General features: G+C 47.1%; 2 protein-coding genes across 2 annotated transcripts; both read right to left on the reverse strand.

Annotated features, from left to right (window-relative positions):
- Window positions 1–5,018: 5,018 nt before the first annotated feature.
- LOC100729525 (keratin, type I cytoskeletal 27) lies at window positions 5,019–9,759 on the reverse strand. The gene is made up of 8 exons (XM_003466944.4): window positions 9,307–9,759; window positions 8,743–8,825; window positions 8,087–8,243; window positions 7,488–7,649; window positions 7,224–7,349; window positions 5,720–5,937; window positions 5,456–5,505; window positions 5,019–5,341 (listed from the first exon to the last, which is right to left on the reverse strand). The coding sequence occupies exons 1-8, from the start codon at window positions 9,727–9,729 to the stop codon at window positions 5,253–5,255; spliced, it is 1,308 nt and encodes a 435-aa protein (XP_003466992.3). The 5' UTR covers window positions 9,730–9,759; the 3' UTR covers window positions 5,019–5,252.
- A 7,131-nt stretch (window positions 9,760–16,890) lies between these two features.
- Window positions 16,891–25,020, reverse strand: LOC100729248 (keratin, type I cytoskeletal 28). Its single transcript, XM_003466943.2, has 8 exons — window positions 24,554–25,020; window positions 23,892–23,974; window positions 23,061–23,217; window positions 20,846–21,007; window positions 20,580–20,705; window positions 19,059–19,276; window positions 18,468–18,523; window positions 16,891–18,198 (listed from the first exon to the last, which is right to left on the reverse strand). Exons 1-8 carry the CDS (start codon window positions 24,998–25,000, stop codon window positions 18,059–18,061), a joined length of 1,389 nt encoding a protein of 462 aa, XP_003466991.1. The 5' UTR covers window positions 25,001–25,020; the 3' UTR covers window positions 16,891–18,058.
- Window positions 25,021–26,478: the final 1,458 nt, after the last annotated feature.

Below are 26,478 nucleotides of genomic sequence, written 5' to 3' on the forward strand. Positions count from 1 at the left end.
AAAAGATGTCAATGTACATCATTCTCATCTCTGGAATAGTATCTAGTCTTCTCTCTCCTATGAAAAAGAGTTAATATTTCACACGAGAAATGTTTACTATTCTTGTTCTACAGATGCATGTAGAGTTCAGTGAAACCTTGGTTTGTGAGCATACTCTCTTCCGGAAACATGGTTATAATCCAAACACTTGGATATCCAAGTAATTTTCCCAATAAGAAATAATAGAAACTCGGATGATTCACTCTGCAACTCAAAAATACTCATATAAAATGATAATAAGACTGTAACTTAATACAAAATAATAAAGAAAATGCAACATAGAAAGAAACAAATGAACCTACACTTAGCTTTGAAAACCTTCATGGCTGCTGTGAGGGAGACAAGAGGGAGGAGGGCCATTGTGCTGGAGATTTCATTGTCACTAATGGAATCACTGCTATCTATTGGCTCCTCAATGGCGTCTTTCCCTTTTTGCATATCTTTAACAAGGGACCCATTCTGTGACACTTGCATTTGCCTTCTTTTCAGGATTTTGCAGAAATGGGATGTTGCAATTTCATTAAATAGATTCACCTCCTGCATGGCTGCAGTCTTATTTGGGGGGTGTTTTCTACACAGTTTTGCACTTTTCCCTACATTCTACTCTCATTTGCATTGAGGGTTCCTCTGCACTGTTCCCCTCCTCTGCAGCTGAGATCTCCTTCATAATCTCTTGCTGTTGGGAGCCAAATAGCAACAATCCTGGAGAAAGAGAGAGAGAGAGAAAGGGGAGAGAAAGACAGGGAATCACTTCATTGGCCAGGGAGGGTGAGGCATCTGAAGGGGACCCGTGTTGAGGCCCTCATTATGGGGTCTCAGCAGAAGATTAGCTTCCCAGGGAAGCAGACTTCCTGCTCTTGTCATGATGCCCCAGGGAAACTGGCCAGTCCTGTGCTTTATTTCCCTGCTGGGCACATGAGAATAACAGCCCTGGACGGTCTCAAATAAGTGTTCACCAGACACAATAATGAATGACTGTAAGACTGTCCGAGGGACACAGACATTTCATAAGTGTCCATTATTGATATTATTATAATAAAGTGGTCATGCCAGACAGGGCCAGCCCTCTATTACTTGCAGTGCTACAAACTGGTTCCTGAACTGATTACAGGTTTAGTTTGTTTGTTGTTTATTTATTTATTTATTGGTCTTTTTGAGACAGGATCTCACTGGGCAGTCCAGGCTGGTCTTGAGCTCACTTTGTAGCCCACACTGATCAAAAATGATCCTCCTGCCTCAGCCTCCTGAGTGCTGGGATTACAGGTGTGTGCCACTATGCCGGGCTTCAGGTTTAGTTTTAAAATAGTGATTCTTTTTCTTCTGGTTGCTCCTGTGAGACGATGTTTTAAAAAGACCTAGTGTTAGGGATGGAGAAGTTGGCCCTGCAGGGTGAGATTACCCATGGATGATTCAGCCAGAAAACAACTGGTGGCAAAGGTCATTCATTCAGGAAAGAAAAAGGAAGCTGTGATCAGTGCTCCCTGGAAGCCTGTTGGATTCTTGACATTTTGGGGTTGCTGTGGCGGAAGCAGCATCTCAGGGAAGGAAAACCAAGACCTGAGAAGATGAGGGCTTTCATGATAGCGATGCTGACACAGTCCTTGATTAGACTGGCCTGGTTGAGAAGAAGCATCTGAACCGAATGATAAAGGCTGGGGAGGTTGACGAGAAGCCAGAGACCTTTGAATCACTGGTTACGAAGTTAAATGATAGCAAAAAGGAATTTTCTGAAATTTCTGAGAGGCCCAAAGCTTTAAGCAAAGCTCTCTCAGAGTCGGCATCTCAGGATTCATGTTACAAATTAAATCAGGAAATGCTTTAGATGATGTGTCCCGGAAGACATTCCACCTGAGAACTTCTGACCTAAAGAAAGCACAGCAGAGGCTGAAAGAGTTAATAAACATCAGAAAGCCGGTCGAGATCCCTGAACCAAAGAGACCGACAGTCAGCCTGAAGATCCAGGGAACAAAGTTCACAAAGGTGCTTCCATAGCCTCTTTTTGGTGCCATGAAAACGTGGATGCAAATTCAAATTAAAAAGTGGAATAGTGGGAAGTTGCTTCCCAAGTGGCCAAAACTCCCTCCAACGCTAAGGCGAATGGAGGAAAAGAAAGTTCTTGGTCCAGGCAAATTTTTGCCGAGGTGTTCTTACAGAGGTCCTGAAGGTGATCCAGACGACTGTGGGTGGTTCTGCCTGAGGGCCAGAGCGGAGATGGCAGAACCCATCGGCTGCCACCCTTAGACTCCCAAAGGACAACCCTGGACAGCGTGCTGAAGACGGCTTGGATGCCAGGTCAGTCGGAGGCCAGAGGCGTTCAGATGACTCTGCAAAGTCAGGGGACCCGCCTTTTTGTCCATGCTCTCGGTTGTTTAACTTTATCCTCCCCTCTTTTTCTCCTGAGATTTTGGTGTTTATGTTTAAAGTGCTGATGGAGATAAATGGAAAAAGGAAACCACTCACTTTGATAATTAGAAAAGTGAAACACGTGACCCTGTTACAAAAATGAGAATACAAAAAAAAGACCCAATGTTATTGTCATGGAAAGATACAGAATTTCTCATGGAATGGACTGTGTGAATTAAAAAAAGAAAGGCAAAAGATTTATATGATTTGAAGAGTAATCAGATTTTTAAAAATCCACATATTTATAAGTCATATTAAAATAGTAAAAATACCACAAATAGTTGGAAAGAATATATTAATTCAGATTCTCAGCTCATGTGTAGAACAGTGCATGATAAGGAGTGTAGTTTATGCACGGAGATCTGCTACTGATTTTGCTGTAGCCGGGTCTGATGTTAATCTTTCGCCTATGTTTCCCATGAATAAAATAAGGGAAACAGAATATGTGGTCAGCGTAATAGTTTCTAAAGCTTCAGTTTCTTAGATAAGAAGTGTTAGGCGACTGCAAAGTGTTATTAACATAATCTATTGATCTCCAGATAACTTGCAGATGCTAATTAACTTACGGTGTTTTGTGAAATAACTTCATCATATATTATTAGAGGGACTCTGGAGATGCGTTGACCCTGGTACTAAGGTGCCCATGGAGATCACAGACCACTTATCTGTCAAAGCAACCAGCACCTCAGGGTGCTTCACCTCTCTTGGAGTGTCCTTGCCACTTCCTCAAGGGCAGGGCAAGTCTCTTGGGTTAGCTGAATCACAGACTCCTAAACTAACACTCTCAAAGTTTAGGTAGGCTTTTGTCCTTTCTGGAAGTGGAGGAGAGACTTCACAAATTCCCGGGCCACTTCTATTTACATATTTGTCACCTGAGAGTGGTTGTTTTGTTGTCAGTAAGAAACCAGTGTCCAGCACATGTCACGGACCACTGCTTGAGAATTTACCGTGTATTCAAGGGGGACCTGGTGAGTACATAGGGATTGGAAGGACCTGGGTTGAGGTCAGCCTTGAAGCTGTGCTTTGCAGGTCTTCTGACTTCAGAACAGCGCTTCAGGGTTGGACACCATATAACAACATGTGTCTTCTCCTGGGTTGTCATGGAGTGTCTTCATTGGCCTTGGTTCTTCTTCCTCTAGTGACAGCCCCAACCCCAGTCAAACACGCTCTGCATCTCCGTGATTTTCCTTCCCCAGAATGTCATACAGCTGGAACAGTATAGCACACAACCCTTCCAGATTATGTTCATTCACTTTGTGACACACATCCAAGCTTCCTCTACGTCTCTTCCTGGCCTGACAGCTCATTTTAGTATCACGCGATCCTCTATCGCCTGGGTCTGCCACATTAAGCCACTCATCTAGGGATGGATGTCCTGGACTGCTTCCAGATTCTGGCAGATAGTGAATCAAGCCATCGTCAAGACCTGAGTGTAGGGTTATGTGTGAACACACACTTTTGACCTCTTTGGATAAAAAAGAGTGAGCCCATCAACTGCTGGGTCATAGGGTAAAGGCTTTGTTTAGTTTTGGGTGGAAATTCCAACCTGTCCTCCAATCGGGCCATAAGCTAAGTCCTTCTGACTATAGAAATGTGGGTGGATGTTTTCTCCTAATTTTGACACAGAGTGCTAGGGTGTGAGGACCAGTGAATCAGGAATGTAAGTGAAAAGTGTGTTTGCTTTAGGTTCACACAGTATCTAAATGCTTGTAAGGAAGAGGGAAGGGAAGATAGATGGAAACTGACTTTTATTGACGTGAACAAGTTCTGCAGAGCTCAGGGTGGGACCCGGGCTGAACCCTTAGCAGAAACAGCCTGCTTTTTAGGAAACCACGTTCTCTCCTCAGAAAAGCACACCATATACCTCCTCCTATTACTCAGATGTCTTGAGCCGCTGGGTGGAGAAATAGATTCATGGAGGTTAAACACTAAATAGTTCATTCGAAGCGTGTTTGACTTCAGAGACTCAGTGTCTTGCAGTCTTGGATAAGCCCCGAATTCCCACCCCCATGGCAGAGTGACTGAGATGACAGTTTAGATGCCCTCTGGGGTCTCCACTCACCCCCGTTCCCACATCTCTCCTTCCCTTTTATGCCTTCAGGAAAGATCACCATCGGCAGCATTTCCTGTATAGTTTAGGAGTTTTTGATGATGTTTTAATTTTTAAAAATTATTTCCTGTTCCCCAGGTGTGTTGAACTCAGGGACCCTTTTTAATTTTATTTTTAATTTAATTTGTCAGTCACTAAGTGAGCTGACCTCAAACTTGTGATCCCCGGCTTCTGTCTCTCAGGGTGCCGGGATGACAGGCGTGCTCACCACCCGGGGTAGGAACTAAGCTTGGTTAACTGTTTTAGTCTCATCCTCTGGTGCTTACCATGTGGTCAATAAATACTGAATTTTGGGAGGAAGACAACGTTTTATAGAAGTGTGAAGATGATTCCACCTAGTTTATGTGGCAAATCATTTCTACCTTTGAACACCACTACGTTAGACAGAAGGAATGGAAGGCAAACCCAGCTCCCATAGGAGGGAAGACTTAAAACACAAAGAGGGGTTGGTCGGAGCCCTGCAGGGTACTTGCAACAGACAGAACTTTTATTGAAACATCACCATAGAGAAAGCCCAAGAAATATTACAGTTCTACAGAGCTTATCAGAGCTCGCTGGAGAAAAGTAGCGAACTAGGAGGCCCTCAGTTAGGAGTCTGGCTAAATCTGGCGTCTTAGTTTACGGGGCCACCCCTTTTCAGTGGGGTACGGCTCAGGAAGGCACTCTCTGCTCGCTCTTGTTGATTTTGCTGGGTTTCTCTTCAGTGGGGTGAATTCTGGATTGGTGAAGCTTTCCCACGAAGATCTATTTCTTCAACAACCGTTTTCACAATGACATGTCTGGGTAGATCTGAAATGGTGCATGGGAGCGGTTAGAATTTATAAACCCCATAAGTGGAAAGTCACTCATCCTCTGAAACATCCATGAGAAAAAAGTGGAATGCTTGGCACAGTTTGTGTTTACCTTTTAGCTGATATTCCCGTCCTCCCTGGGCCTCTGATTTGAAGTGAGATCTGTAAAAACAGGTTTTGCATTAATTATTTCACTGTGAGCTTTGCTGAGGAAGTCTAACCAGTGATTGAAGGCAGGCATTCACTGGATGATGAAATCACAGCAGAAGGGAGTTTAGCTGCGTAGGATCTGGCCCACGGATACTTCATATTTGATTTCATTCGATCTTTCCTTACTACAGAGAATGTCCAGCTGTGTGAGTGGAAGGGCACTCACCCCTCGTCCCCATCTATGAGGCGGCGGTAGGTCTCGATCTCCTTCTCCAGGTGCACCTTGACGTCCAGCAGCTGCTGGTACTCCAGTTTCTGGCCCTCCATCTCGGTCCTGACCTGGTGCAGCTGCTCCTCCAGGGCCCCGATCTGCGCCTGGATCTGGGCCAGCTGCGTGCAGTAGTTGCCCTCGGTCTCGCTCAGGGAGCACTCCAGCGAGTGTTTCTGTAGGTTGGAAAAGGTGTCACTGCACTGTGTCAGAAAGGCCAGGTCCCTTCAAAGGCAAGAAGAGTTCATTTTGCAGGATGCAAATCATCACATGCACCCACAGGTCCCATTTGTCTCTGTGAATTTTTGCCTTTAGGAGCTGTCACGCCCTTCTGTGTGAGAACCACACTGAGGGAAGCTAATGCTGCACTGCCAGGGGCTCAGGAGGGTTACAAAGATGGAGGTGTTTCTCCCTAGGGCGGAGTCTAAAGCTCCTTCTCTCCCATACTCATATTCTGTGTTTGGGGGTTCTCGGGGCCCAACTTGCCATTTTCCCAGGGAGTGAGTTCCCTTACCTTTGCTCCCTCATTTCTAATCATTTGACAACCTTGGTTGGTGAGGGTTGTAACTGTTCCCTGTCACTGGCGCAAACTTTATGTAAGTAGAATTCTTAATTTCCTTCTAAGCTTTCAATAGTCTGATTCATTGGCATGTGAATACAAAAAGGTTTATGTAGAGCCGCAGAGGAAACGCCTGTTAGATTTCACACAGCATGGAGAGGAGGGTGTTTCACCCCTTCCTATGCCAGGTATTTTTACAGAAGCCGTTGCTCATGGACCTCCATAGCAGCTTTTGTGGATAAACTCTAGCAGGAAGGCAGAGACTTGGGAGTTAGAAAATCTGGAGAAAGAGCCTGGTTCCTTCATCTGCAGCGGTGGAACCTTGGTGATCCCTTGGCTTCTTTAATTCTTAGCAGCTGCTTTTGGAAGTAGTGATGGGTTATAAAGTCTGCCTTGTCCAGCCCTCAGGGTCTTGTGGACTAACACATGGGGGTGAAACTGTCTCACCAGCTCCTAATGAACAAGGTGGCTGTTTTCACAAGTGTAGCCCCAGAATCGATCTTTACCCTTTTATTTGCTTCTTGTCTGTGCCACTTAAAAAGGGACGTAAGTATTCTCAAGTGGTCGAAAGGGATACTAGAAAAAGAAACTGAAGATGTACAAACAATTTGCTCTCCAGACAGTGGGTTTTGATATTTTTACTTGGGAGAGAAGACTCAGCACAAAAGCTCTATTTTCTTTTTTAGGTAATTTAACACAGCTGTGTCAGCTAATTTCTGTTGCTTCCCAGTTATTAGCATCTAGGTATAGTTCTCAGGCAAGGAAAAATATGTGCAAAAGCAAATGTCTCACGTCATTGTCACCAGTGATGGATAAAATCTAAAGTATATGATGCTATCCACGAGGAAGTTCTCTTTCATTTTTTTCACCTTGCTTCTTAAAGCAAACCTGTTTCTCGCTTACCAAGGCTATGTTGGACTGCAGTTCGATCTGCAGGGCTAGCGCTGAGCGTCTTATCTCAGTGAGTTCATTCTTGGCTGATGCGGCGGCTCCGGTGTCTTCTGAGATTTGCTGTTGCAGCGAGGCGCTCTGCAAGGGTCAGGCCAAGTCAGGCATGTGTGCTGCCTCGCACCTGGGCAGCACCTGGGGAGCACCTGGGGACGACCTGGGCAGCACCTGGGGCAGCTGATGCACTCTGCCCAGCTCCACCCGCCTCCACAGCTCTACCTTCTCACTGAACCAGGTCTCGGCGTCCCTGCGGTTCTGCTCGGCCAGCGCCTCGTACTCGGCCCGCATGTTGTTCAGCAGCACCGTGAGGTCCACGCCAGGGGCTGCGTTCATCTCCACATTCACGTTGCCCCCGGCTGCGCACTGCAGAGCCTTCATTTCCTGAAAGAGTTTTGTTTAACCACATTAAGATTCCTTTCCTTCCTTCCTTCCTGCTTTCCTTGCTTTCTTTCATTTTTTCTTAAAAAACAAAACAAAACAAAACAAAACATGATCTCACTGTGTAGCCCAGGTCAGTCTTGAGCTCACTCTGTAGCCCAGGCTGACCACTACCTTACCTGCATTCCTCCTGTCTCAGCCTCCCAAGAGCAAGGATTTTAGAGGTATGCCAAGGTTCCCTGCTTTAGGATCTGTTTGTTTAAAGGAGCCAGTAGCCAGGGTCCTTAGTCTTTTCGTGGGACTTGTTTCTTTGGAGAGGGATGCATAGAAACATTTTAAATAATCTGAGTCATCAGGAGAAATTGATAATCTTGGCATTCATTTAAGATCTGGTGCTTATTGTCTGAAGTTTCCCATGGGGAGGGAAGGTGGGTGCCTACCTCCTCGTGGTTCTTCTTGAGGGTGGTCAGCTCCTCGGTGAGCATCTCCAGCTGGACTTCCAAGTCGGTTCTGCACAGGGTCAGCTCATCCAGGACTCGCCGTAACCCGTTGATGTCAGCATCCACGCTCTGATGCAGGGCCAGTTCGTTTTCGTATCTGGCACACATTTATTACCGCGTCACATTGGGTTTCTAGATCACCATAAAACTCAAAACTTTGAGCTTGAAACTGTTGCAACCATGCAGAAAACACGGTTAGAGTTTCCATAGTGCATTGGATCCATACATTTCCTAGAAGCTAGAGAACGGAATTATTCAAACCTTTCTGGGACCCTGACATTCCTTTGGGTACACCCCTCTTCCCGCCCACCAAGTTTCCCTAGTAAAAAGATTCCTGGAGATTTAAGTGGCATAAGCGCCTGCCTTGCAAGCAGGCAGTCGTGAGTTCGATCCCCGGGTACCGATAAAAAGAAAAAAGACAAAAAAAAAAAAAAAAAAAAAAAAAAAAAGATTCCTCAGCAGGAAGTTGTGCTAATAGGCTTTTGGTTTAAAGCGAATAATAAATAGAACTAAACAAACTAGCCCTGATCTTGGCCTCCACAGGAGAGGGACTCTCTGAGGTGACCTTTTCTCACCTTGCCCTCAGGGCTACTTACTTCAACCTGAAGTCATCGGCTGTCAGCCTGGCGTTGTCATTTTGCAGCACCAAGTTGGCGTTACTGGCAGTGGCGGAAATTATCTGAGAAGTGGAACGTTAGTCGAGAGTGAGTGAGGACATAGTTTTACAAATTCGAATTTCTTTGAAATAAAGTTACTTGGGAAGTGATAGTAATATTTTTAGCATCTGTGTCTAATAGCAGGGGGTTGGTTTTGAAAATGAGAACTGGGTCTCTGGCTTTTCTTGTACTCCCTGCGATAGCCCTGCAAAAACTTTCTGTTGGAAAGTCTGAATAGAGAGGCAGAGGCAGTGAACAGTTTTTGGTATTTTTATGTTATTAGAAACACACATGTATGCCTTATACTAGATGGTGGGACAGTCATGTCCAAAGAGTAGAATTTTAACAGAAATGATTTTTGATGTAGGTAACGAGCTGCCAAAATTTAGAAGCTGAGTCCAAAGGTCAGGCTAACAGTACACACATCTGTGTGTGTGTGTGTGTGTGTGTGTGTGTGTGTGAACACTGCCATCAGCATTACAACCCTCGACATTGTGTCATTACCTGGATCCTAAGGTCATCAATGATCGGCAGGTATCTGCTGTAATCGTGATCAAGACCTCGGCAAGAGCCAGGCCCGAATGTCTCATACCACCCCTTGATCTTCTGCTCCAGCTCTGCGTTGGCCTCCTCCAGGGCGCGGACCTTGTCCAGGTAGGAGGCCAGACGGTCGTTGAGGTTCTGCATGGTCACCTTCTCGTTGCCGGCCAGGAGGATGTGCTCGGTCCCAGCAAATGCAGCATAAGGGACACTTCCTATGCCCGGCGCGTAGCCTCCTGCTGACAAGCTGCCCCCAAATACGCAAGAGAAGCCACTTCCAATGCCTGGGACCCCACAGGGGTTTCCAGCTGCGAAACTGGTGCCAGCTCCAGAGAGCCGCCCAGGGGAGTCCAGCTGCTTGGATGCGGAAGAGAAGCGCACAGACATGGTGGTGTCCACACTGGAGCCGAGGCCCTGTTGTCAATGTCCCTCCCGCTCGGTTTCTTCCCCTTTATATACACAGGATTAGGGTGTTTCTGGATAAACTGCACTACTCACAGCAGAATGGTGTTTGCCAGCTCATTGCAAATTAGCCATAATTGGGTGATTTTTTTCTTAATGAATGTCTTTGCCCCACTGTTTCCACTTCCGTGGGTGGGGAGTTACCTAGGGGTTGTTATCTCTGGAGCAGGGCAGGGTGGAGTATCATCAAGGTCATTATAGGGGTGCCTGTTGGACTGCGTGTCAGCACCCCTTCTTGTCTTCCAGGCGTCAGGCACGTAAAATTCCTACAAGACTAAAAATGTGTGATAGACATATTTCTCTCTCCAAACTGAGAACATCGTATCTTCTCCAGAAAGCACAGCATCGTGGTCATAGGTTTCCATCAGATGTGTTGAAAACAATTTTAGGACCACGGACTCACGCTACCGTAAAGGAAGGAGGTCAGGTCCTAGGTGAAAACCAAGGAATGAAATGGGATTGTCTTAGGAGAGAGTCTTCCCCTGATTGTGATCCTCCCTGAGCTGTCATCTTATCTCTACCGAGTTTCCAGCTAAGCTTGGTTGCCAATCAGGTTTGGCAAAGAAATTGATGAACTTCTCAGCTTCCTCAGCTCTCCCTGAAGGGGCCGGACTGCAGCCCCTTGGATGCCCTTCCTCTCTCCAGCCTTCTCCTGTTTCTCCTTTTCTTCCTTTTGCTAGCTCTAGAATACTTGTTGCAGTGTTGACCTCTGCTGCTTTTTCCTCCTACTCGTTCTTGAATTTTGGTTCCCTCAGCTGAGAGATTTTGTTACTGAGGTTGCCTAGCACGGAACATCTTGTTTGATGTCTGTTCCTTCCGTTTCTTCTCCTGTAACTGGATCTGAATGAGTTTCAGACAACTGCTTTCTGGAAATCCTGCTGTCTCTCTTGTAGCCTTTTCTCTCCCAGCCTACGTCTTTCTACGGTGAGGGGACTCCCTCCTCCTCTATTTCATTACTTCCTTGCCCCGATCTTTGCCTTTGTTCCCATGACTCTTTCTGCTTATTTTTCCTCTTCTTAAAAGTGTTATGAAAATTGGGGGCTGGGGATTTAGCTCAGTGGCATAAGCGCTTGCCTTGCAAGCAGGAGGTCATGAGTTCGATCCCCGGGTACCAATAAAAAGGAAAAAGACAAAAAAAAAAATGTGTTATGAAAATGATTTGCTAAGTTTCATTTGCCAGGAGCACAGGCCATCACTTTTAGTTTATAGATTTAAAATGAAGTTGCTAAGAATATAAATGTTCATCACCTAATAAATGAGTTTGCAGAAAACAAGGCCAGAAAATTTTTTCAACCAAGAAATGACATTATTAAGGTACTATAATTTTTTACAGTACCTAAAATTATGGCACCAAAATATTATATTTTTCAGTTTGTAGCCTTATGCTTACAGGTATTTCTATCTCCCCATTACATTCTGTGAGCCACAATTTGCCTTCAAAAGAAAATGCTTTTTTTTTTTAGTACTTTTTAACTGAAAATTTTCCTATCTTTTTTTATTTTTTATTTTTTTGAGATACGTCTCCCTGTATAGTCCAGGCTGGCCTTGATCTCACTGTGTAACCTAGGCTGGCCTTGGACTTGTAGCAATCCTCTTGCTTCAGCCTCATGAGTGCTGGGATTACAGGTATGCATCATCATGCCCATCTTTTCCTGACTCTTGCACAGGGGCTCCACATTTTAATTTTGCGCTGGGCCCCAAAACTATGGAGTGGTTGTGATTGTTGTGTTTTTCTCTTGGGACTCTGGAGAATCTTAGAGAAAAGACCTCTAGATGCACATCACTGAGTTCCCTCATGTAAAGAAGCTGATTACACATCTACCTTGGAATAAAACACTCACACACACACACACTCACACACACACACACACACACACTCACATATACACACACACATACATGTTGCATACTGAGTTTCCAGATACCTAAGGCTGCTTTACTTTTGAAAGTGAAGAATTTGCAAGATCACCATACACTGAAGCAATGCAACACAACAAACAAACTCACAGAAACAAGTAAAACATTACTAACAGGAAATGGAGATGATAAAGTAAAAGAAAACCCTAAAAGTGAACACACCTCGAATTCTGTTAGGAAGCACTAAAGTGCCCTGAATCCAAAACATGGGTTGAATATCACTACAGAAGCACAAGAAACAGTCCAAAACAAAACTTCAGTAAAGGAGCTGTCAAAGAATTTAAAAATGTGTCTCTCAAAAAGTAGATCAAGCAGATAAAAAAGATGGATAAAGGGAAAGTGCAGGGAAGTAGAATCTTTCTCCAAGAAGACCACCTGATTAGGCAGATTTTCTGGAATTATGAAGGGAGGTAGGACAGAGACTTTATGCTGGTTCTGTCCTCTGGAGAAGTGAAAGATAGGTGTCTACAGAGACCACCAAGAAGCACAAGCAGGGTGGAAACAAACTGTGGGGAAGCCAAAGTGTTATGGTTGCTAGTTGTGTCAACTTGAGAAGTTTAGAGCTAACCCAGAGACTCAGCGGGGAGCCCGGGTTCTTTGTAAACATCTTCATCCTGTGTGAGAGGAGGGCAAGGAGGTTTTGTGAGTGCTACGCCCACTCTAGGGGCTGGGAGTGGCCTGTGTACAATATAAAGGAGGAAGAGCGGCTTGCTCTGCCTTTTTGCTCCGGCTGTCACCTTGAATTGTTGTCCTGGTGCCATGCCACCCTGCCTTGGAGCCAGCTGATTATGGACTGAAACCTCCACAAACAATGAGCTAAATAAAGCTTTCCTTCTTTCATTTTGGGTGTGGAGTATTTTGTCCCGGCAAGGAGAGAAAAGTAACCAAGATAGGAAGCCTGACATTCAACAGTGGGGAGCCAGGGTTGTAGTCGATAACACTTTCAAGGCTTAATGCGCATTGATGCCTGAACTACTGTTCTTTCCTCTGATAATCACAAAGAGAACATGGAGTAAAAATGCACCCACACATCTCAGTGCCTCCAATTCCTTTGTGTTTCTGCTAGGAAGTAACTAAAAAAAAAAAAAAACAAAAAAAAAAACAAAAAAAAAAAACAAAAAAACAATGACACAGGAAATCTCTGGATGCATCTGGGCAAGGTGGCCCGGTGTGAGGCACCATATGAACACCCTTCACTGACAGCTGCAGAGCCGTTTGCAAAAGGGGCAGCCCCCTGGGAGGCCGAGGCTGGAGGATTGAATGAAAGCTTGGGTCCAGCAACTTGGGGAGACCCTGTCTCAAAACACAAAAAACAGAACAAAAATTCCTTGTCTTACGACTGGGTTCCTGCAACTAGATTATTGAGTAAATTGGTCATGAAGTGAGGAATTACGTGTAGTGTGTATATTACCATATTCAGAACAAAGAAATGTCAAAAGAAACTCCCACTGAAAGAGTCTGCCTTTAACACTAACACCTGGCACTGTAACATATAACTGTATTGGTCAGGGTTTACTAGAGAAACACGTGTGCAAGATCAGACAAAATTGCAAGATCAGTTTACCGTGGTCAGTCACCGAGTGGGGTGAGGGGGTGTGCGGAGGGGGTCTGCACGCTGGAGGCTGAGGAGTCCAGCCCAAGGGCTGGGGCTCATTGCAGCGTCCCGTGCAAGTCCGTACCAGGAGGCCAATGGGTCTGTGATGGACACTGAAGAATCTATAACGGAAGGCTAAGGGGTCTGTGGCAAAGGCTGACAAGTCCCAGGCAGAAGCTGAACAGTCAGTCTGTGCCAGGAGCCAGGAGACAACGTCCACGCTGCAGGTGAAGACCGGAGCTCCCCGAAGAAAGCAGCCATCAGTCCCTCTGCATTTGCCTTTTACTGCAGGCTGCTACCTTGGGGCGGGAGCACCACTCACACCATCTCCACCCTCCTCTTGCACAGGCTGCAGATGTCACAGACTAGGGACCCTGGCCCCCTGCTGAGCCACTTAGTTGAACTTCTGACCTTCACAAATTGACACAATGAACAACATCCTAGGGAGGTCAGGCTTGTCCTCTATACCCAGGATGTGAAGAGACCAAGAAAGCTTGTTCTATCTGCTGCTTCCCCTCCCCTTCTCCCTTCAAATCCAACTAGGTTAAGTTTTAACTTCCTAAAGGCCATTTACAAGAAGAAGGGGAGGATGAAAGGGTTAACTCCCTAACTCCCCAGAGCTATCAGAGCAGAGCAGAAAGGAATGCCTAACTCCCCAGAGCTATCAGAACGGAGCAAAAAAGAATGCACCTGCAAGGTTGTTCTGTCTCAACGAGATAAGTAAGACAAGTAACTGTTCTGTTCTGGGCACATAGTGACTGGGCTAGGACCCCCAGTCTCCATGGTTACTCAACCCCAAACCCCTCCAATCAACTTCTGCCAAGTCCTATGCTGCTCAAAATTAACCAATGCAATCTGCTTCTGTAAACTTGCTTGCCTCCCGCGTGCGCCCTTAAAAACCCTGCACAATTCCCCCTTGGGGCCCTCCGTACTTGTTTGCCTGGGGGACCCCATGCTCATGGAAATAAACTTTTTACTCCTCACTATGAGCTGAGTCCTTGGGGTCTTCTTCCCTGCGACGCTGGTCCTTACAGATGTACAGCTGCCGGGTCCCCTAGGTAAGCTTCTAGATTTCCCAGGTGGACACAGTGTGTCAACCGTAACAATGACAGAACGTAAAATGACAGGGCTGTACTGTGCAGTACAATCAGCAAAAATCACAGCACTTATATAGATTTTTTTTGTATGCTACAAAAAACAAAACATTGAGGCTCTATAAAGAAGATATACAGAACTGTAAAGAAAAGCAAAGCAAAGGAAAGACGTTCCTGAGTCCGCGTGGTGGCTTGTCAGTCTGGATAATGTGTGTCAGTTGTCACTCTGAACAGTCACTAGACAAGTAGGTCATGAAATGAGGGATATTTGAATCAAAAGGGCTGGGAGCTAGCGGAGTGCAGAGGCCCTGGGCTCAGAGGGGAGACATGGCTCATTGCCTGTGAGGACGGGGGCATCTGAGCTTCACGTCTTCAGGTAAAGGGAAAAATGATTGCTTGGTGGTTTAATCAGGATGATAAAAGAAAACCTATCCATGGCTATGGAGAGGCAGGAAAGATTAAGGCAGGAGGAAATGAGGTTAATACCAAATCAGGAAAACCGTGTCTCCGTAAGGATAAAGACAAGGCAGAATTATTTCAAAATTATGCAAATACTGAAGGTGTTTGTTGCCAAGATGGGTCAGCAGTACGTGATTTCCACTTTTATAAATGCGTTTGAATTCCTTCTCTTTCCCAGGGATGGTGATTCCCTTGTCAGTTTACCAGCAAAAAAGCAGAGTGACTTAGGGCATGGCAGCGCATGCGTGGACACCGCTCATGGGAGGCTGATACAGGAGAATTGCAAGCTTGAGCCCAGCCTTAGCAATGCAGCGACTTAGTGAGACCTTGTATCAAAATAAGAAATAACAAAAATAAGAAATCACAAGGAGTGCTGGGGATGTCGCTCATAGCGAAGGCCCGGGTTCAGTCCCTAGGGTCTGACCCTACAAAGATGGGGGTGACTCTTCAGGGCTTGAGGAAGGACATACACAGGAGTGCTATGATTCTGACTCACACAAGAAAACCAGAGACCTGAGGGGCACTGTGCGTTCTCACACACCCAGGAGGGATGGACAGATGGAACCCTGAAGCTAGAGCAGGTGGGGTGCTTCTTCCCACTCTGGGACTTAACCGAAATGAAAGCAAATGTACCCAGAACGTAGTAATGCATTCACTCTTCGCTGGATACACACACAGTGAACTCTGGTCGGTTCTTCAACAGTAAGTGCTGCATCTGGGCTGTTTTTCTTTAAAATCTGCTCAACTCTACCCTGCCCTTGGCATAAAAGTTGGGTGTACTATTGATACACTGTGTCAACTTGAGAAGTTTAGAAGTTTAACTGAGAGGCTCAGCAGGGAGCCAGAGTTCTTTGTAAACATCCTCAGCCTCTGCAGGAGGAGGGGAAGGAGATTTTGTGAGTGCTACATCTGCCCTGTGGGGGGTGGAGTGGGGTGGGGGAGGGAGTGGTGTGCTTACAATGTAATCGAGGAGAAAAAGTTTGTTCTCCCACCAATTTTTGCTCTTGTTGCTTTTGCTGTCTTCTGCTGCCATGAACTGTTGCCCCTGTGCCATGTCACCCTGCCTTGGAGCCAGCTGCGTATGGACTGAAACCTCCACAAACAGTGAGCTAAATAAACCTTTCCTTCCTCCATTTGGGGTGTCAGATATTTTGTCCCAGTAAGGAGAGAAAAGTAACCAAGACACGAGTCTGAATGGAAGGGGCTTGCTGTAGGGAGCTGCTTAGCATGCAGCTGACCATGTGGCTTTTGAAATTGGGGACCAGGCAGGGGACCAGGAAGGGGACCAGCAAGGGAAGGAGGGAAGGCCCTACAGGGTAGGAGGAGGCTGGCCATGGTCCATGCACAACGTATGCATGTATGGAAACGTTACCACAAAACCCATTAATCTGTATATTAGTATGCATTGATAAAGAAAAATCCATGTCATGAACAGGGCTGGCTTCATGGGTGTGACACTTGGGCAGCTGCATGAGATTCCCTATTTGGTTTAATGTCCTGCTGCCCTCCTGAGATACTTGGTGTCGTGTCTTGGAACTTGTGTCTCAGAGTGAATTCTGATGAGACCACGTGTGTGGCCGGAGCTCTGGAGTGTGTGAGATGTGTTCACATGCACTAGAGTTCATGGACTTCTGACGCGTGGCACCTGCAGTGCCTGCGGGGACCGTGTCACACAGTTGTGATGCAGGGGCTCCCGCGGTCTCCACAGGATGTACAAGGATGTCTCCGAGTCAGCTGTGTCTCCTCTGTGTCAAGCCCAGAAGTCAGGCAGCCCCCAGTCCCTTCCTTCGGCCTCTTCTTTCTAGGAATCCAGAGGCAAAGCTCGTTGCCTTGAAAGGCAGGAATCAGGAGGTCAGACACAGACGACTCAGCTTGCTTCACACAGCATTTCCACAGTTTTGGTAAGAGTGCGCCCAAATGCATGTGTGAACCATGAAATAGAAATCATAGCGCTTCAGTGTTACACGTACGAGTTCAGTGGTCTCCATGAGGATTTAAAACAGACATTGTGCAATAGATGGGTGTTAAAATGAGGCAGCAACTTAAAATTTTATTTTTTCTTTCCTTAGCACAATATTAAATAGCAACCCCCCAACAAACCAAACCAAACGAAACCCCAAAAAGCCAAAAAGAAAACCAGAAAAACCAAGGACGAATGGAGAGTGTAACTGCAGGAGAGGAAGCAACATGACCCTGTGTCGTCGGAAGACCCAGAGCCTGAAGCGCTCGCCCGCTGCGGCTGCAGGAGAGCTGGAGCTGAGCTGCAGCACCTGCGCTAGTGGTTACACCTCTCCTGGCTGTTGTTGGTTTGCCTGTTCCCTGTGGCCACTTTCTGTTCCAACGACTGAGTTTAGCACTTGGGAGAGACAGACTTAGGGTATATTCATAGGCAGCCTCTCTAGGCTTTTATGAAAAAAGCTTCCAAACTCCACGCTAGAAAAAAAGGAAGCAGCACGAGGCCGACGGCTTTAACTGAGGCTCTGTCCAGGGATTTTCCAGTTTGGATGAGGCGTGGTGGCCTAAGCAGGACCCAGGCGTCCAGAGGAGTCTCACAGGCGCCACCTAGCGGCGGAACTTTTTGATGCCTCCATCCCTTCCTTCCTCTGCGCAAAAAGTCTCCTTTGAAGTCTTGTGATGGGAGTCTTTCAGTCTTCAAGTTGTTCTGCAGCCAAAATTATTTTCAGTTTCTTTTCTCATCAGGATATGTTTGTGACACACATTAATCACATTCTTCTTGGGGCGATAGTGAGCACCTATGACACCTTAACTGTCTGCTTCTCTCTCCATCTCCTCTTCTTCCCTGTCGCTGCAGGTAGATATGGACTTCCCAAAGGTTCCCGTGCCCGCCTGTGTAGACGTGGTGGTACTTAGAGGTGATGCCCGGTGAAGGTGCCCTACTTTGAGGTCCTGTGTTGCTGTTGCCTGTTATTTGAAACTAGAATGAAAGTGTCTCCTTATGGCAAAAAAGAAATCACAGTGCATTGTCCATTGGACGTCAGTGAATGGAACTGTATGCTTATCAACTTTTTTTTATTTCTTTGGAACAAGCATCCAGCATCCTGCAAAAGTTGTTGAGACAGCGGGTATCTCGGCTAAGCAACTTATCTTTCAGCACAGGAAGTGTTTTATCCTGATCTTGAGGCCGCAGTGTGCCAGACCCTCCCCAGATTCCTCTCTCCCCGAATGGCAGCTAGAAGGGGACCCTCTGGTCTGTCTTGTTGATCAGAGTCAATGTCTTTTCCTCGATGGAGTAAATCCTGGATGAGAGGACGTTGCCACCCTGATCCAGTTCTTCAACCACCGTCTTTACCAGCGTGGTTTTGGGTAAATCTAGAAGGAAGATGTGTGTGAACGCATGGATTCAGCCAGGAAGCCCAGTGGTAAAATCGCTCCCTGCTGGTGGTAATATATTAGGCACCATTTGGGGGGAAGAAGTGAGTACAGTTGTATAGTAACAATTTGGAGCAGTCAGATAAAGCTGAAAACACTTCCAGTTCAGAGCATTTTAGTTAAAGCCACTGAAGGACAGACCATTGTCATAAGTCACCGCCACCACTGTAGAAGTTTTTCCAGAACACAAACAGAACTGATTTTATTACCTTTAGGTGAGTGCCCTGAGCTTCCTGATCCAAAGCCTTCTGATTTGGAGCATGACCTGTAAAAAAAAATTTAGTTTTTACATCTCTGCTTTCTATTGCATAAAAAGCATCCATTGAGCTGATGATTGATATGAAATGTGTTCACCAGAAATAGATCTTACTTTACAATGGGGAAAAATAGTAAGATTTCTGTGTGCAGGAAATGTTATCTAAAGAGAAGACAGAATCATTCCTATTTGATTGTCTTAAGCCCAAAGAGTTTAAGACTTAGGAAACATACACATTTCAAAATTTGAGATATATGTGAAATTTAAGATGATGTATGCTGGGGGCTTATTTTAAGGGGGTGCAGTGATGTTAGGAATCCACTGAAAGCCCAAGAAAAGCTGGAAATGGCAGTGATTAGCATGGACCACGCTTGCGGACCTGGACAGGGATCACTGCAGGATTCTGTGCTGCGTGCAGAGAGGAGTCCAGAGGTCAGAGGAGGGTGTTTTGTGCAGCCAGAGTAAAAGAGGGAGGCTTAGAGGCGCAGAAGGCATGGGGTGGTGGGGGATGCAACAGTGTGGATCCTCCAGGAGTTTCGCTCACCCCTCGTCCCCGTCTATGAGGCGGCGGTAGGTCTCGATCTCCTTCTCCAGGTGCACCTTGACGTCCAGCAGCTGCTCGTACTCCAGTTTCTGGCCCTCGGTCTCGGTCCTGACCTGGTGCAGCTGCTCCTCCAGGGCCCCGATCTGCGCCTGGATCTGGGCCAGCTGCGTGCAGTAGTTGCCCTCGGTCTCGCTCAGGGAGCACTCCAGCGAGTGTTTCTGGGGACGGCAGAGAGGCATCGTAAGGGATTGGACCACCAAGGACCATCCATGGTCCTCAGTTACGGAAATGTGTGGCATCTGACCCTGATCACTTAGGTGGCCACCCGGCTGCTGGGTGACCTGCCAAGGGATGAACGCATGGCCCTGGGCCCACAAGACTTTTCTCGGTGCCCACGGGCAGCCACTGTATCTAGATAATACATCCTGTGAGGACTTACCTGGAAGTGAAAGCATTGTTTTGGAGGAGGAGGAGGAGTAACACAGTAAAAAATCAATGTGAGAAAACATATTTTAAAATCGGCTGTTTATTTCTGGGGTGTCTGCTGGACTTCGGCTTCACTCTGCTGTGACCCGAGCCCATCACAAGGTCCGTTGTGCTATCGTCTTCTTCTCTAATCCCCCGACTTCCTGTCACCTCTCCAAGGCCTCTGCCTCATGCACCCCCAACTGAAGGCACGATGGGGAAGGACGGGGGTTTCAAAGCCGCAAGGACCTCGGAACGTTTCTTCCTCTTCTACTCCTGTGATCTGTGTTGGGCAGGGCACAGGATCCCTGCATCCCTAAGAGCATTATCCCGCTTCCTTGTCACAGGTGACTGTGGCGGCACGGTGCCTACTTCTCCTGGTGTCAGGCATCACCAGCATCGCCGGCCCCTTCCTCTCTCTTCGCTTCTCTTTGCTTTTTTGCTGGAGCAATTTCTGATCTTACATTTATTAAAAGAACACCCAAGACTGTGGGGCCTTTCCCAGCGTGGGTGGGCCTAAGTTTTTACATAATAAATACATTTTATTTGAAAACACTTTCCCTTTTTACAAATTGCCGGGGTGATATCCTGTTTTTAAAAATAGTTTCTTGTGTTGCTAAATATGTTCTGTACTGATTTCATTCTAGGATTGCAAAGAGGCAGTTAAAAAATACTCAGCATCCTCGGAGGACACTGGTCCGAGGGTCCCTTAGGACTAGAGCACCTGACCAGGACTGATGTAGGCCCCAGCCCTGGCTGACCAACACATTAGGTGAGGGTGCTGGGTGCTTCTGGAGTGCTTGAGGAGAGGGTGCCAGGAGGTAACAGGTGGGGAGGGTCAGGGTGGGGTGTGCTGGGCGCCTCCAGCTTTAATTTCTCTGACTGTGGGGCCTTAGCACACACACACCCAGCATGGGGATCATCTCTACTTTCCCCTCCTCTGAGAGTCCCCTCCCCCGCCTCCACAAAGCCCGCCTTTCTGCGAAGCACCTGCAGCAAAGTGGTACAGGGAAGACAGGAAGGCGTCTTCCACCTTTTGGAATCAGGTTGCCCTACCGTGGCCAGGAGGGACCTCAGCTCGATCTCCTGGGTTTGTAGAGTGCGCTTCAGCTCTGTCAGTTCTGTCCTGGCCCGAGTGGCCTTGCCAGCGTCGTGGGACATTTGCTGCTGCAGTGAGGCGCTCTGCAAGGGGCAGGCCAAGTCAGGGTGCACGCTGCCTCGCACCTGGGCCGCACCTGGGCCGCACCTGGGCTGCACCTGGGCTGCACCTGGGCAGCACCTGGGGCAGATGATGCCCTCCACCTTGCCCTCCAGAGCTCTACCTTCTCGCTGAACCAGGCCTCTGCATCGCTGTGGTTCTGCTGGGCCAGTGCCTCATACTCGGCCCGCATGTTGTTCAGCAGCACCGTGAGGTCCACGCCGGGAGCCGCATTCATCTCCACATTCACGTTGCCCCCGGCCGCGCACTGCAGAGCCTTCATGTCCTGCGGGGGTCATGAGTGTGACTCAGGACACATGACGGTGTCCACACGCAGTCTGAGTGCTCAGAGGTGTTAGTTCATCTTCCCAGATTGAGGGTAAATAATGTAAGTGCCCCAGTTTCTAAAACTGACTCACTCATCCCATGTCTTCACCCATCACCTGTTCCAGGAACTGCTTTCTGCTTAAAAATCCCGGCATCACCCTACAGCCAGTCACTGCGTCCCAAGGCAGTGTTCTTACTGTTTTCTGGTTACAAAGACCAGATTCCTTCTCCACATAATTACCAGATCACTGAGAACAGAGAAAAAAATCAAATAAAAATTTCAGCCCTGCGGACCACCTCTTTGAGGTAGGTGTATTTCTGTATTGGGAAACTGAGGCACAGGGAGTGGGAGGAATATTCCTGAGCTACTTCTGGAGACTTGAACAGAGAGAATTTGAGCTTGTGGCCTCTGTTCCTCCCACCCTGCCCAGCATGGTCTGTGCCCCCCCCCCCCCCCCCGCCTGTGCTCCACAGCCTCAGTGTGAGGCTTCCCCCTGGATCTGAAAATGGATTTCTTGACAAATAGGCAAATGAGTGTCCTGAATCTGCTTCTCTGGTTCACTGACATTCACGCTTTCACTGCTGTGGGAGGGTGGACATCTCTTCTCCAACCTATTCTCATGGTGCTAAAGCCGTGACCTTCCCCAGTGTCCAAAGGGCAAAGCGTAGACTGCCTGCGGAAGCCCCGTCTCTTTCCATAGTGTGTGGTTTGTGTAGGATTCCACGTGCAGAAAATTCCTGTTGGTGCCCGAGTTTGGAAACTGGATGGCATGAAGTTACCCTAAGGGGCACCGGGTGCAGGGAGTGTGGGTGTGGGAACCGAGGCTGCCTGACTCTTTGCTCTTATATTCAAGATGTTCAATACTTTCCTCTTGCCGCTGGTGTGTTTTTAAGGGGTACAGTGATTCCTGCTATGGTCCCCAGCCTGTGATCCCCAATCTTCCCTGGGTGTCCCTAGCTGGCTGGCCTGCGGTGATCACCATTTCTTCTCCCAGGGCCTTCCTTCCTTCCTTCCTTCCTTCCTTCCTTCCTTCCTTCCTTCCTTCCTTCCATGCTGGGGACTGAATCCAGGGCCTTTGAGCTAAGCTGTCTCCCGTCCTTTTATTATCTTAATTCTGAGATGGGGTCTTGCTAAGTCACTAAGTTGCCCAGGCTGGGCTGAAACTTAAGATCCTCCTGCCTCAGCCTCCAGAGTGCCCGGGCGTTTTCCTGTTTGAAAGCACTCCCTAGAGTGCATGGCTTGTCTTTGCTGTCTTGCTAACACTCTCCGATGTTCAAACTCTCCAGTGCTCAGTTCTGTGCCCTGCCCTCTCCTTTCTTTGCCTTCTCTAATTGTCCTCTCTCTCTTTCCCTAAATGTTCTCATTGGAGGCAACTAGATTTGAGGGCTGTGCCATTTTTAAACATACGTATATGTTTGGTCTTAGGTTGTTCTCTGGAAATTGCCACTCATTGTTTTGGGACTTATACAAATACATTTAGACAGAGTGATCTATCCATCTGTCTACCAACCACCTACCTATCGTCTATTTATTCATCTAGTATTCTATTTATCTATCTGGAAATAGATATTCAGGGCAGGTCGAAGCTTCCTAGGAAGCATCACACAATGGGTTTGCAGTTGTGCAGTGTTCAACATTAAACTAAACCTGGGCCCCCAGGGTGGGGGGAGGGCACCATTGCTTTTCCTAGTTGGAAAGTCCTTGGGTGAGAATCCTGAGGGCAGCGGGCCTGAGAGATGAAACACGTGACCTAGCAGCTTCTTCAGGCAGAACTTAACTATTATTTTTATACCGATAAAACCTATCAGCCTAGAAAACTGGAAGGGCACAGAGCAAATCATTACTGTTTGCTCCTTTGTGACTAGAAAAGAGTAGAGAGAGGATTCTTTCTTTCCATCCCTCCACACGCACGTTATTGGGTGTGAATGGCTGTTGAGCTCTCGCACCCTTCCTGTAGTTGCAACGTGCAGAATCCTCAGGTTTCCTGGCCCGGAAGTGCAGCCTGTCCTACCTCCTCATGGTTCCTCTTGAGATAGGACGCCTCCTCACTCAGGGACTCGTACTGTAGCTCCTGGTCAGTCTTGCAGAGTGTCAGCTCATCCAGCACCCGCCGCAGCCCATTGATGTCCGCTTCTACGTTTTGGTGCAGTGTGACCTCGTTTTCATACCTGGGGGAATTTTGGTGTGAGTTAGATTACGTCCAGAGCGGCAAAGAAAACCTCAAGTGGATCAAACCAAGGCTAGAAATGGAACTGGATGGAGAAACACACCAAGACCTCCCCCATCCCTTCCCTGAGTTCTGTTCAGGTTAACCTGCAGTTTTTAATCACAGAAATTCCAGCAACACATCGCGAGGAAATAAGAATACACCTCCTTGGAACTTTCTCGTAGTTAATGATTTTTTACATAGTTGATGCCTCGTTAACTGTTCATCTACTTGGTGCTGGGCACTGTTCTAGCAGGCAGAGGGTTACTCTGTTACTTGTTCTAGAATGTAATGAGTGAAAGCCAGACGGGGTGGGGCAGACCTGTAATCTCAGCACTCGGGAGGCTGAAGCAGAAGGATCGTTGCAAGTTCAAGACCAGCTGGGTTACAAAGTGAGTTCAAGGCCAGCCTGAACTGCATACGAGACCCTGTCTCAAAAAGACAAAAACAAACAAATAAAAAAAAAACCAAAAAAGTGTGTATAAAGTATAAGCATGGTTGATTGCAGTATTAGGACACAAATCCTTTGCTTCCTTTAACCTTTTAATTTGTAGTTCATTCTTCTTGGGGTGAAGTCAAAATTCTATTTAACTAGTTCAAGTTTTCTCTGGTGCACAATTATTTTCTGTCACTTACTTTAGCCGGAAGTCATCCGCGGCCAGTCTGGCATTATCAATCTGCAGAATGACCCTGGCATTAGCAGCAGTCGATGAGATAATCTGGAGGATCCAGAGAGACCGCAACAGATGAGCTTTGGTTATTACTGATTATTTCAGAAAATTAGTGTTACACAATTAAGCTGTGCGTAAAACTACTTCCTTCTATAATAACCAAAATGTTTCAAATTTGCTTTTTAAAAAATTCAGTGGTTTTAGAGCCAGGCACAGTGTCACAGGCCTGTGATGCCAGCACTCAAGAGGCTGAGGCAGGAGGATTGCTGCAAGGTCCAGGCCAGCCTGGACTGCATAGTGAGAGCCTGCATCAAAACTCTAAGCCAGACTAAAACAACCAAACCAAACAAAACCAAGCCAAACCAAACCAAAAAACCCCAAACTAGTTTTACTTCTTGTATCATTGTTAACTTCAAATATAATACTTTCTTATCTGTTAACATATTTCAAAATAAGTCATGGAACTAACAGCATGTTAGCTACATCGAATCACGAATAAAAGTGTCCGTTCTGAGTAATGGGAAGAATTTTTGAGTGAAATAAATCATAAAGGCAGGTCACAGATGACAGTTGGGAAGCGTCTCCTGCTGTGGTCCCGTGCTTCTTCCCGGCATTTGGCTTTCTCACCTTGGCTTTGAGGTCCTCGATTGTTAGGTGGAGGCTGCTGTAGTCCTGGTCCAGCCCACGGCAAGACCCGGGCCCGTATGTGTCATACCAGCTCTTGATTTTCCTCTCCAGCTCGGCATTGGCCTCCTCCAGGGCGCGCACATTGTCCAGGTAGGAGGCCAGGCGGTCATTGAGGTTCTGCATGGTCACCTTCTCGCTGCCAGACAGGAGGCCACCCTCGCTTCCTGCAAAGCTGGTGCAGGCATGTCCAGAGCCCCCGCCACCGGGATTCCCACCGGGAACACCGCCCAGTCCTCCTCCAAAGGCACAGGAGAACGGGCTCCCGAAGACCGCGCTTCCACAAGAGCCGCTGCTGACCAGGCCAGTGCCCCTGCTGGCTGGCCTGATGGATCCAGCGCCGGAATATAAGCCACGATGCCTGGATCCACTGGGACATCGGAGAGCCATGGTGTCGCCAGAGATGCTCAGGGAGGCCAGAAATGTCAGGGAAGAAGGGTTCCCTGAGCTTTTATACGCGCTGTGGGGTGTCCGCGGTGAGTTACAGATGCCAAAAGAAAAGAGGGCATCATTTAGATTAGCATGAGATTACAGATAATTGGGTGATTTAAAAAATATATGACTGTCTCGCATCCCTGGGTATCGCTTCAGGGTATTTGTTATCTCACCTAAAACGGCTTGTTCTAATGTAACTTCTAATTTCGAGTGAGTAAACCTTCACTTTCATCTGGACCCTGCGACTATGCCTTCATCACCCGGCCTGGGCATGATCAAGCCTTCAGAGGTGAGATCGTGTGATAAGGCAGCGCTGGCTACAGCAGGGTCTCAACTACCGCTGAGTTACAGAAAAGATTCTTCTCTACAGAAACAGATATTTTACTCCATGAAAACAAAACAAAACAAAAAACGTGTTATTTAAAAAATACAGATTGCTGGTAACTTCTCTGTTCTTGCCACGATCACAGCATCTATTTATCTTGGATGGCGACACAAGTATTGTCGTCATCTCCCTTAACATGCATGCATCCCGTGCTGTGGCTTGCACAGGAAAAATGAAAAACACAAGGTCTGCTGCTAAAGAAATGTGGAAGGGAAAAGGTGTGGTTAAATCTTTAAGAAATTCATTTTCTGATCTAGCTGGGCTGTACCATGCAGTGGTCTCGGGAGATGGGAATGGGTACCAGGTAAAACACAGAGACCATTGTCAGGCCGAATGGAAACAGGACGTCCAGTGACAGCTTCAGGTGGGAAGGAGGGAGGATGTGGGTATCAGTGGACACTGAGGTGTGGGGACAAACTGGTGACGACAAGTTGCTATTTGATCACAGAGGCTGCTGATTTATAATATTAACTGAGGCAGGGACAGGAAGATGCTGAGCTTAGTTTTGGACCAGCCAGGTTTGGGGGTTGGAAGGAACGGCCCAGATGAAGGGGGCTGGGAGGAGGAGTGAATGTGAATGGGAAAACACCAGCCTGACAGTGAGGAAAGGGAATGGCAGGGAGAAGGAAGGCCACTTGTCTCTTGCACTGGCGTCTAGCTGTTTGGAGGGGACCCTAGTGCAAGACTAGAGAGGGCGGTGATTGGACTGATGTACACGGGGATTTTGGGATGGATTTCAAAGAAAGAAAAAGTGCAAGAGAAGTGTCTGGTGCTCTTGAGAGACAACTGAAGAGACTGAGTGTGTGTGTGTAGAGAATGGGGAAATTTGCAGCAGACAGACGGAGGGGATGAGAGAAGGCTGAGCCCAGAGACTGGACCTACGTTAGGGGAACCTACGTTCAAGGGAACCCACCTAGCGAACTAATCCCCTCCCCCTAGGTCCCAGCTCTTCAAGTAATATTGCTACTTACTGTTATTATTCATGACTAATTATTCATTTGAATTACTTGTTATTATTAAGTAACAGGCCACTAATTGGTGCAAACAT

Source organism: Cavia porcellus, unplaced genomic scaffold, assembly GCF_034190915.1.
Source record: "Cavia porcellus strain 051 isolate PalLab524CR breed Dunkin Hartley unplaced genomic scaffold, mCavPor4.1 scaffold_6, whole genome shotgun sequence".
NCBI classification, from domain to species: domain Eukaryota; kingdom Metazoa; phylum Chordata; class Mammalia; order Rodentia; family Caviidae; genus Cavia; species Cavia porcellus.

Excerpts from the sequence above, each read along its gene's own strand:
- LOC100729525 (XM_003466944.4), bottom strand. The coding sequence starts at position 9,729 with ATGTCTGTGCGCTTCTCTTCCGCATCCAAGCAGCTGGACTCCCCTGGG. Across the intron at positions 8,826-9,306 it reads TTGATGACCTTAGGATCCAG|ATAATTTCCGCCACTGCCAG; the intron begins GTAATGACACAA and ends TCCACTTCTCAG. Across the intron at positions 7,650-8,086 it reads TCAAGAAGAACCACGAGGAG|GAAATGAAGGCTCTGCAGTG; the intron begins GTAGGCACCCAC and ends AAACTCTTTCAG.
- LOC100729248 (XM_003466943.2), bottom strand. The coding sequence starts at position 25,000 with ATGGCTCTCCGATGTCCCAGTGGATCCAGGCATCGTGGCTTATATTCC. Across the intron at positions 23,218-23,891 it reads GCGGATGACTTCCGGCTAAA|GTATGAAAACGAGGTCACAC; the intron begins GTAAGTGACAGA and ends AAATTCCCCCAG. Across the intron at positions 21,008-23,060 it reads TCAAGAGGAACCATGAGGAG|GACATGAAGGCTCTGCAGTG; the intron begins GTAGGACAGGCT and ends TGACCCCCGCAG.